General features: G+C 41.9%; 1 protein-coding gene across 2 annotated transcripts; it reads right to left on the bottom strand.

Moving 5' to 3' along the window:
* Positions 1–1,667: 1,667 nt before the first annotated feature.
* On the bottom strand, positions 1,668–7,359 carry RBMX (RNA binding motif protein X-linked). Of its 2 annotated transcripts, XM_007452080.1 has the most exons (9): positions 7,176–7,359; positions 5,824–5,952; positions 5,517–5,623; positions 4,873–5,044; positions 4,106–4,258; positions 3,733–3,847; positions 3,506–3,631; positions 3,320–3,402; positions 1,668–2,692 (listed from the first exon to the last, which is right to left on the bottom strand). In XM_007452080.1, exons 2-9 carry the CDS (start codon positions 5,930–5,932, stop codon positions 2,382–2,384), a joined length of 1,176 nt encoding a protein of 391 aa, XP_007452142.1. In that variant the 5' UTR covers positions 5,933–5,952; positions 7,176–7,359; the 3' UTR covers positions 1,668–2,381. The 2 variants fall into 2 exon arrangements, with proteins under 2 accessions (XP_007452142.1, XP_007452143.1); XM_007452081.1 differs by lacking the exon at positions 7,176–7,359 and having other exon boundaries at positions 2,361–2,692; positions 5,517–5,658; positions 5,824–5,937.
* Between the last annotated feature and the right edge of the window lie 3,874 nt (positions 7,360–11,233).

Genomic DNA, 11,233 nt, shown 5'->3' with positions numbered 1-11,233 from the left:
GACAATAACGATGTCATCATTTTACTAATAAAATCGTTACTCAAACTAGGGACTCAGTGGCAGCTCATCTGTTCACCCTTCAGCCAGTCTGTACTGTGGCCAAGCAAACAATCACGAACTGATGAAAAGGGTGTCATTTACCAAACACAGGATAAAATTTGAACCTCATATAAGTCTGCTTACACGACAAAACACTAACTGTAAAGCTCCAGCCAACAACTGCTTCTGAAAACAGTATTAGCAAGCTGTATGCATTCAACAGAGCTACTAAAAGCATTGCATGACTGAGCCACTCATGGAAATATGCCTGTTTAAGATAACGTCACCCCACATTTGAACGAATAATGTGCCAGGTGTTACACATATAGAGCACTTTTTATCCTTGTAATGCAAGCGTTAGATTATCCCATTACAGGTAACTAGCCAATATCAACATATGCAACATAGCAAAGCTGTAGTATTTAAAGCTACAAAGGTCACTGCTTTCAGAACTTACCTTAGCATTGCATTTCTCTTGCTGCCAGCTTTATCTATTGTGAATCAATCAGCACTCCATGACCATCATGACCATGACCAAAATTCTCAACCTGTAAAAATTAAATAGGCAACTAGTTATCCCTCTTAAGGAAATTCTTCAAAACTTGCCTATAACTGCCCCCTTTTCCAGAAAGAAAAGGCAAGTTCAGACTTGCAGCTTAACGTATTTCATGTTCTACTATTTCTCTTAAGTGGTGGAAGCTTCACTGGCTTGGGATGGACTGGAATGGCTTAAATGGTTAAGTTGCATGGCTTATGGATCCCCATTCTGTTCCAATGGTGCACTGCCATGTTAAATCCATAAGTTGAACGGACAAAACTTATTTGAAGGAATAAGTGCAGTGTAAGGATTTTTAGTTGGAGGTCTTCAAGTTTACTATATTCAAGAGCATCTTTTTCAACTTCATGGCTGGACCTGGGTCATGCTGCCTCAGGTTTTGCTTTTTAAAGACCACTTGCAATAGATTTTCTCCATACAGTGTAGTTTCACAGAACTAAAAACAAGTCAGGCATCCAACTAAATGTCAGGTTTGCAATGGCTTACAGGGGTAAAGAGAGGGGGACCCCAAACTTAAGCCATTTCCTACATTGACTAAAAGACTAATTTGAAAAACGTTAAAACATGAAGCATGTTTAAAGGTCTTCATCAAAAATAGATTTAAAAAAATACCCCCTCCCAAGCCCCAGATCGCTATTGGTAAACAACAGCTGTATTAAGGCCTTTAAGTGTCATACATGCTTTAAAAAAAAATCCAAGTGTTGAATTTGGAGGACTTCTAATATGCTATCGAACACTTTGTTTTCCAAAAGTTTTTTTTTTAATCTAGAAAGCATTTCCATTGCCATGAGGTACAGTATGTTTCACTGTACTATGAGGAAGGTAAGTGTTCAATTTCGACTTAGACGGAAAAACTAGTTTGCTTTGCTTACCATCTTTGCTGTTTCACAGGCATTTGATGCTTTAAATCTGATGTGGAATGCTGATAGATTCACTTTTTAGAAGTCATAAGCCTTTGAGAAGTTGGAGATAACTTCATTGCTTATCTATTTTCTCCTTTGCAATCAAGCTGTTCCTTAAAAGTGAGACACTACAGAGTTGCAAAAATTTGAAACAGTAAGAGCAAGCATCGTTTGCAGCTTCATGGTTGGTTTTGGCCAAACTTTTTATTTAGTATTCTGTAGTTGCTTAACACACACTTAAATGGTCTTATTGGGGAGGGGGAAAGGGGAGGTTCTTGTAGATTCCCAAGGAAATGTCAGAAAAGCAAAATATGGCCAGCACTATCCATTTGCTTTTTTGGGTTTACTGGGCGAATAGCATTTTCCTTACAATATAAGCATCTGATCTCAGGTTTTTCATACTGAGAACATTGAGATTTCAGTTTGAAGACACTCTGAAATCCTAAGAGTAGCATACCCCGAACCACCCTCTAATAGCTAGCTTGTTTGTATAGGCAGGAGGATTCATCTCTCCATTTTAGATGAATAGATATTTTGTGAAAGATCTTAGAATTGCTTGCCTCATCATTTACTGGGGAAAATCTTATAGAAAGTGGCCTTTAGGGACACTTTTACTTGGAAAATTACAATACTAGTACACATGTCAAGTCTTAACACACTTAACATTTGCTCGTTGAAAGCAATGTCATAAAATCAAAGATTAAACATGTTTTACTCTTTTTCCTCACAAGAACATAAAAATTATGGAAGGGGAACTTAATAGGAAATTTAAAAAAGGTAACACAATCTTTCCTTTTAGTAGTCCTTGGGTAGTTATGACAGAATAGGTTCCACTTTTGTTTGTTTCTTTGAACAGGGATTTTGGTCCAAAGTTTTGTTTGTTTTTAATATCTGCTTCTGCCTCCCCCTCTATCAGATCGGCTTCCTCCACGGCCACCACCTCTTGGTGCTCCGCGGCTTGAACTGCTGTAGGAATCTCGTGGAGGAGGGTACCCCCTTTCCATAGAAGGGGGAAGCCCTCTTTCTTGTCTGCCAACCCGATCACGACCACTTGAGTAGAGATCACTTCGGCTGCTTGAGTAACTGTCTCGACTTCCACCATATCCGTCACGTGAGCTGCTGTAATCATCATAGCGACTGCTTCCACCATAAGATGGCGGGGGCCCTCGTGTAGGTGGAGCACTACGTGAGTTACCTGCAGGGTCAATGGTCAGGTAATATGGCAACACTATAAATTGTATATATACAACATTTAAATCTGAATTTACAGAATTCTTGTATTAAACGTTTACTTTCTCAACTGGGAGGTTTTAAACTTTGCCATTGCTGGCCATTAACAGGGATTTGCTCATCTGCTGAGATACGGAAATGGATGGGTTTTAATGTTTGTTTGAAAAGACTGAAGACGGTGTATTTCAAGAGGATATTCCAGACAGCTTGTTATTTTATAGTAGACACTCAGCCACTTTCCAGTGATAAGTTGCAATTTTGAACTGTAGACTTTCCTTCATATTGCAATGGTAAACATTTGATCTTGTTAATAAAATTTTTAATTGTATTTTCACTGTTGGGGGAAAACACATAAGGCTGCCAATTTAAGCAAGCAAAATCCCCTCCAAAGCAAGCCAACAGCCTCAAAAAAAAACTTAGAAAAAAACAAAAGCCCCTCACAAGACTAGGAAAAGCCCAGCTGATTAAGTTACCCCCTTAAAAGCAAGCAAACATCCCTTTAAAAGCAAGCACCACAACAGCCTAATAAACTGGCTCATGAACCTAAAAACTCAAGCTGGTGATATTCAAAGACCCTCAGCCAAAATCTTACCATAACTCTCATATGAATCTCTGTAGGAACCTCCACTTGGATGATCTGAATAGTCACGATCACGACCATAGCCATCTCTATCACTAAATTAAAGAAAAAAATGTATTACAAGCCCCAGAACATCAATTTTTACAGCAAAAAATTTTTTTTACATCAAGCCATGACAGCAACAGCAAAGTCACTTACCTATAGCCTCTTGATGGATAGTCATCACGTGAACTGGAATGACCATAATCACGGTAAGTATAATCTCTTGGTGGTGGTGCATAATCTCTTGTATCACGAGAACTTGGGTAATCTCTGCTTGAATAGCTAAAGGAACAAAAGTAACTTGGTTCATATTTTTGATGAGCTCTCCCCTTCAACCTTAAGTATTAATATTAGAGACAAAAACTACTATGCTTTTCTGTTACCTGTCTTTAGTAGAATATCCATCATCTCTTGGGGACAAATAAACATCTCTACGAGAGGGCAGGGGCTCCCTTCGAGGTGGACCTCCATAACTATCTCTTCCACGTGATACAGGAGCTTAAGGAAAAATGTCCATTTTAAAAACATACCCAGTGAAAAGTCAAAACGTGAATTTACATTCAGGCAATGAAAAGTAGTGACTCAACCGAATATGACAATATGGATGTAAATGAGGAAATCCTCTTTAAAATTTCTTATGTATACCAATCTTTTCAATGATCTAGGTACAGTTTTAAGCATCATTTTTAGGATTCACCTCTCAATCCTTCCTTGTGTCATGGTGATAGGATAGACTGTCATAAATGGACCATTTACCTCTTCCTCCCATTCCACTGCTGCTGCGAACTGGTCCTGAAGGAGCAGATCTTTTAGGAGGAGGACCCCCACTTCGTGGCGGTGGTCCTCTTTTTACTGGAAGTGGTCCCCTGGAAGAACTCATGTTAAAATTCATGGAATAACCACCGTCGTCTACATTAGAACAACAACAAAAGAGAAAATCATGTTAATATAAGTACTAAGAAAAATCTAGTTTTCTTCGCTTAATCAAGAATATGACCATTTCTGTTTAGTTGGGGAATCTTGAGTTCTCACTCATACATGACTGAGCATGAGAACTGTACAGTGTATATAGAGTATACACAGAAAACTACATACAAGAAACTATACAAAGTGTATATAGTTCTCTATACGGTAGTCATCTATTTAAGTCTGCATAGATTAGCAAAGTACACATGAAGGGTTCTCCTGAGGGTTCTTTTCAAGTTACTTCAAAAAAATATATACATTGTTTCATTTTCATATGACCAACACCTAATACCTATCAAAATTTTTCTGCAAGTGTTTTTTCCTACAGAATGAATTCACCTGGATAAGGAATAGCTAATTGTTAATTATTTCAAGACACTGTAATTTAACTTAGGATGGCTTCTATGTTTTCCTTAAGTCAATCACTTTGGTAGATGAACAAGTGTTCTCAATTTCAAAAGCTAGGGCCTTTAAAATACTTATTAACCAAAGCACACACTGGTGTGTTTACAGTTCCTAACTTATACACCAAGCCTAAAGTAAACCTAAGTCATTACCCATGTGCCCTCCACGTGAGGGAGGTCCCCTGGTTCCTCCACTTCCTCCTCTTCCGCCTCTAAGGCCTCTTGGAGGGCCTCTGCTTCTTGGAGGTGGAGGTGGTCCACGTCTACCACTTTCAAATGATGGTTTAGTGGCTTGTTCTACCTTGATGGCTTTTCCATCTAAGGACTAAATAATATCAGTGGTTAATTATGGAAATTTAAAAAAAGAACTTGCAGATCCACTATGCACTGTGACACTAGTATATCCTTCAAAATGTTGTACCTTTCTGTTTAGCACTTAAATGCCTAGTCTTTTAAGATAACTGCTTATTTGAACTAAAACCTAAGGTGGATCCACTGTACTGCTAGGTCGGTAAAGTTTAAAAACAATGCCAGACAATGACCAACTTATTAAGACAAATAACCAAAAACAAAAGCCAAGGATCCCAGACGAAGTATAATACTGAATATTCTAAAGCTGAAAGATTCTTGCCAAGAATACACTTTAAAAAATTTCGTTCTAAAATTACAAAGGGCTAGGATAAGAGGGTCCTGGAAAAGTATATACTCAGTAAAATTCAAGAGCTGCCCTAGACCAGACTTGGATAACATTGTGCTATTTTGCGTACTAGGAAACATGGTATTGTGCACAGTCTCACCTTTCCATTCATGTCTCTCGCTGCATCCTTAGCATCTGCTGGGCTTTCAAAGGTGACAAAAGCAAATCCTCTAGATTTGTTGGTTTCACGATCTTTCATCAAGAGAACTAAAGTAGTTTTCAAGGGGAAAAGGAGTGTTACTCTAGTTCAAATGGAAAAACAAAAGTAAATCTGTAAAAAGAAAGCTCAGAACTTCTTAGAGGACAAAGCACGTTATCATTTCATATGATCAATGCAATCAAATTCATCACAGCTTACCTTTTTAAAAAAATTACAATAACCCTGCATATGCCTTCAGATAACTCACCTTCCACTATTCGTCCATATTTGCCAAATACTGCTTCAAGAGCTTTCTCATTTGTTTCTGTATTGAGGCCACCGATGAAGAGCTTTCCTGGGCGATCTGCTTCAACCATTTTTTCCCTCTGGTGAAAGTCTGTTGGAAAAAAAGTGTTAACCCTCCCTGGAAATGTTTACCCAACATGTGTACTGGGGCTCATTTTTCTTGTTTACTAAAATCATTCCTTAATAGCATAATACACAGAAAGCAATTTTTTCTAAGCCTTACCAGGAAACCAATTTAACTAGTTCAGCGATAGCTGTTTAGATTAAAATGGTTAAAAAAAGCCAACTTAAGGGAATTTCCTGACGTCCAGTGGTTAGGACTCTACGCTCTCACTGCCGAGGGCCCAGGTTCGATCCCTCGTCAGGGAACTAAAATCAAACAAGTCGCGCGGCACGGCCAAAAAACAAAAGCCTACTTAACTAATGCCTTTATCCTTAATCCACTTTCGCAGTCTTAACCAAGTAACTACAACATTTCAAAAAGTGAATTTTAGCTTTAACACTAGATTTGTTGCCTTTTAAAAATTCGATGATCACATCCCAATTACCCTGATTTTTTTAAACTGACTCAGTCAAGGTCACAGGCCAAACGTAGGTCCGAAAGACCAAGCCCTCTCCCAAGAACTTTGCCTTTCATTGGGATACCCTAGTAAATCTAAGGACCAATTTAAAGTTTTAATCAAGTTATGACTCCCCTTCTTCACCAGCCCCTGCCCCGCTCGCTAGGTTTTAAAAAGCGTCAATATCATCTCAGACGAAGTAACGGAACGTGGAAGCGCGCACTGTAACACTGAGCACTCCATGACTGCAGCGGAACCCAATTAAAACCCGTCATTAAAAACCGCGTGGAAAACACAAAATGGCGACACTTGGATTCAGCCCAGAACAACCGCCGCCGGTCAGGGGAGTAACTTTTCCCACCAGCGAAGGCTGAGAAAACTCAAAGGGCTTCCGCTTCAAGGCTACCAATGAACAAGGACCCTGCGCAAAAGTGCAAGTGCCCGCCCGGAGCGCCAGCGCCATCCCAATGCAGGTAGCGACCACGGAGGCGCGGTCCCTCCTCGTCCCGCTCAGGCCCAGACCTCCGCCACCTCCCGCCCCCAGAGGCGACAGCCAAACTTTCTGGAGAGGTACACTATGAAGTGGCACCCCAGCGTCTGCTCTCTTTCGACACTCCTAGCTTTCCCTAAATAGGTCGGCACCTCTGGGTTCTTAAAATGGCGCCCGCCACCCCCATCTCCAAGGAGGTAATCCCAAGTTCTAACGTGGCAAGAGTGAAGGAAAAACAGACTGTAAAGGAGAGGACTCACGTACTGGAGGGGTGACAACGGTTTCAAGCGCCTATGAGCTCGCCGATGGCGGCTTCCTAGCAGCTCAGCACGCGGAAGGGTGGTAGGTCCCGAGAAATGAAGTGAGAAGCCACTCGCACTACTGCGCAACGAGGGCGAACAAAGGAGACAGCAAACTTTATACTGCCCGGGAACGAGGCTCAAGGACCCGGATGGAGGCGGAGCTTAGAATTTAAAATGCGAACGGGTGGGGAGCGGTTCCCAGCTTCCCCATTAGCTGCCTCCGCTGTTATTCACTCTTCGCTCCTCCCCTTTTCCTGGGCCCTCAGCTCTCCAGCCGGCCCCAATTTCTAACCGTTTTCCCAGCCCCCACCGGTGCTCCACAAACCCGCGTTTCTGCTTTCCGCTAAAATGGTTCACGGGCTGCATGTAAAAAAGAACTGAAATTTTTTGCGTGTTCTGGTGGGCCAGGCATGGTGCTAAACTTTACACCCATTAACTCTAATTCTCAAGACAACGTTGATGAGGATAGAATTATGCCAATTTTGCAGAAATGAAAAACAAAGAAGCTTAGAATTATTGTATTAAAAATACATTTCCCCAAAATATCTTTAACAAGAATTTTTAGTGAATGGGGAAAATTCGGATAAATAAGTGTAAGGTGGGGGAAAAGAACTATACTAAAGAGACAGATTATCCGTTTACATAGAACAATTACTGAGCATCTACTAAATGGCGGGCAGGCTCGGCTTGGCCGTGAGGGTACAACCCAGCAAAGCGAGACAAGGGCAACGTGCCTCACTGGTAAGGCTGCCAGATTTAGCAAATGAAATACAGGATGCCCAGTCAAGTTTGAATTCCAGATAACAAATACTTTTCTTTCAATATAAGTAAATCTCAATATCATATAAAGTAAACTTATTCACTGTTTATCTGAAATTCAAATGTAACTGTGGTTTTTTTTTTTCGGTACACGGGCTTCTTACTGTTGTGGCCTCTCCCGTTGCGGAGCACAAGTTCCGGACGCACAGGCTCAGCGGCCACAGCTCACGGGCCCAGCCGCTCCGCGGCATGTGGGATCTTCCCGGACCGGGGCACGAACCCGTGTCCCCTGCATCAGCAGGCGGACTCTCAACCACTGCGCCCCAGGGAAGGCTGTAACTGTGTTTTTTATCTGCCAATCCTACTCGTGGAGGGGATTACAAAAATTTTTTATTTTCTAATTTCTTTACAAACTAAAGAGAACATTTAAATACAATTAACAAATAAAACAATTGCATCTTGTGATTAGTGCCAGGGAAGAAGTAAACTCAGGGCTTTGATGGACAACATTTGGGACACCAAATTCGATTTAGCCCTCAGGGAAGGTCTATCTGAAGAGGTGGCTTTGGAGATCAGCTCTGAAAGAAGAAAAGAAATCTGCCTCGGGAAAGCTGGGGTGGGGGTGGGAGATCCGAAGCTTTTCAGAGAAAGAAGCGCAAAGTGGAGGTTAAAGAGGTTGCATGTATCAAGGGACAGAAAGGGATCCAGGGCGACTGGAATTTAAGGGGCATAAAATGAGGGAGCCAAGGTAGGCAGAACATTCGAACCCATTAAAAGATTGCAGGGGGCTTCCCTGGTGGCGCAGTGGTTGAGAGTCCGCCTGCCGATGTAGGGTACACGGGTTCATGCCCTCGTCCGGGAGGATCCCACTTGCCGCGGAGCGGCTGGGCCCGTGAGCCATGGCCACTGAGCCTGCGCGTCCGGAGCCTGTGCTCTGCAACGGGAGAGGCCACAACACTGAGAGGCCCGCGTACCGTAAAAAAAAATAAATAAACAAAACTGTGATGATACAGGGATTGCCCCAGAATCTGATTTTTCTTAGAAAAATAAGTGAGTCTATCCCTCAGTTTCAGCAGTGGATCTGGGGAGGAAGGAACAATTGCTAGGTGTATATGGCAGGTAGCATGGACAGGATTTGCTAATGAATCAGATGGGAGAGCACTGGGGTGGAATTCAAACAACAGGGTAAATCATTATGGATGACTATCTGGTATTAATAGGTGGTGGCCATTTATCAAAATGGCTGCAAAGGAGCAAGTTTGGGAATGTGGGCGAGGGTGAAGAAATCTGATGCTCAGACCAGAGATTAGGGCTAATTTGTCGCTTTAGAAATAGTAATGAAACTCATCAGAGTTAATGAGACCACCAAAGAAGAGAATACAATGGGGAAGAGAAAAGAAGTCTGTGTTAACTACTAAAAAATACATGTGGAGAGGAAAACACTAGAAGGAAATATGCTAAAATGTTACCAGTTTATCTTGGGGGAGGGGTAGAATTTATGGACAATTGTCACTTTCCTTCTTCACCGTTACAGTTACTCTGCCATGGTGAATTATGGTATATGCCAGGCAGGTGGTAGTAAATGATGCTCAGGTCATGGGTAAAAGCTCCAAGGAGCTTTGGAACCAGCTTTGCATTATGAACATTAATGGAGGGAATAGTACTCAGTACAATAAGAATATTTGTCCTTTTTTCTTTTCCCAGCCAAATAATAACAAGTAAAGCCAAAGTCACGTCCACTTGCCTTCAGAATGAGTTATGTAAATTATTGAGTATCGGGATAGTTGGGGATTGGCCAGGTTGGCAAAAAGCACTTAAATGCCTCAGCAAAGGGAGTCTGCACCCCCAGGCAGAACTAGGAGAAATCCCTCCCCCTGGGCCAGCAGATGCTCTTTCTCTGTCTCAGATCCAGGCAAAAGGACTAGAGGGCCTCTGCCGGACTAGGGGAGAATGGGGCTGATTTCTACCATAGATGTCCCTGTCCCCCTGGGTCTCGAGAAGGAAATGTACTTCCCAGTGGAACAGACTACTCTAGTCTTTGCAGTTCGTGCTCAGGAATGTGGAAGGTGGGGAGTGGAGTGCTCTAGACTAGGGGGCCAGCACTTCCAAGGACCAGAAGGGAAAGGGAGGGGGTGGGGAATGGCTAGTTGAGGAATCTGTAGGAGAGCATCATTATGGCTGTAGCTTAGAATCTAGAGGTGAGACACAGAGGACAAGGCAAGTACCTGGAGAGGGAGGCAGAGGGCCTACTGACCTGATCAGAGGGCACTGGAGAGGGGAGCCTTTTTAAGAGGTGAAGCAAGATAATCAGATTTCATCTTAAAGGATCACTGTGGCTGCAATCCAGAGACTGTACTGGAGAAGGGAGGGGCAGGAAGCAGGGTGTTGCTGATGTAGTCCCAAGAGAGAGGGGATGTGGGCAAGCTAAGTGTGAGCAGCTCTGGCCAACAGGCAGTCGGGTAGGCAGGTCTCTCATTGCCCAAAACTGATCTCTGAATCCCATTCTTCCCCTTCATGGATCTTCTAGATTTTTCCCTTTACTTCTTTCTTTCTATTTACTCCTTTGGATTTCATTAAGTATAGTTATAATTTTCTTTTTACTCTAATTTTTCCTTTGCCTCGTTTCTCTCCAGATGCCATCTCAATGATTGACCAATGGTCTGAGTCCAGTGATGTTACTTCTCCACTAGGTATCCTTGGAATATAATCAGTGCTAAATAAATGTCGGCTGAATGAATTACAAGCTCTTTTTATCCTCCATGTTACTTAGTATGAGATGGGTGCATAGTAAATATTTAATGAATACTGGTGGCCTTGTCTTATATCCCAATTTACCTGAAAAGGGCTCACATTTATTTTTTTACCTAACAAACAAACAACAATAAAACAAAAACACTCCATAGTTTTAAAAGCTTCAACCTGTTAAATAATTAAGAAATAACCTTCAGTCATCAAGCTAGGGATCACTCTGAGATGAGTAAATTGAAGCTCTCCTGTCAGCCTTGCATTTTTACAGAAAGGGCAGATGTAAGGTCACTCTGCAGCCAGTTATGCATGTTTTCCAAACTACAGAAAGATATCCTGCCACATGTTCTAAAAACGTCTGTTATCTGGTATGAAGCAAGGAGGAAGGGAGGGAAGAATTGTATGCGATTAAAGATTGGGAGGCTTTCCAAGCCACTGTCCAGAAGATAGCCTACTTAACTACACCAAGCAAGGAAAAAAAACTTTTTAACCAATGTACGGCTCTGGTATCTATAC

The sequence above is a fragment of the Lipotes vexillifer genome, unplaced genomic scaffold (assembly GCF_000442215.2).
Source record: "Lipotes vexillifer unplaced genomic scaffold, Lipotes_vexillifer_v1.1 scaffold1114, whole genome shotgun sequence".
NCBI classification, from domain to species: Eukaryota; Metazoa; Chordata; class Mammalia; order Artiodactyla; family Lipotidae; genus Lipotes; species Lipotes vexillifer.
The sequence above is the reverse complement of the archived record's forward strand: the minus strand, read 5'-3'. Positions and strand labels throughout refer to the sequence as shown.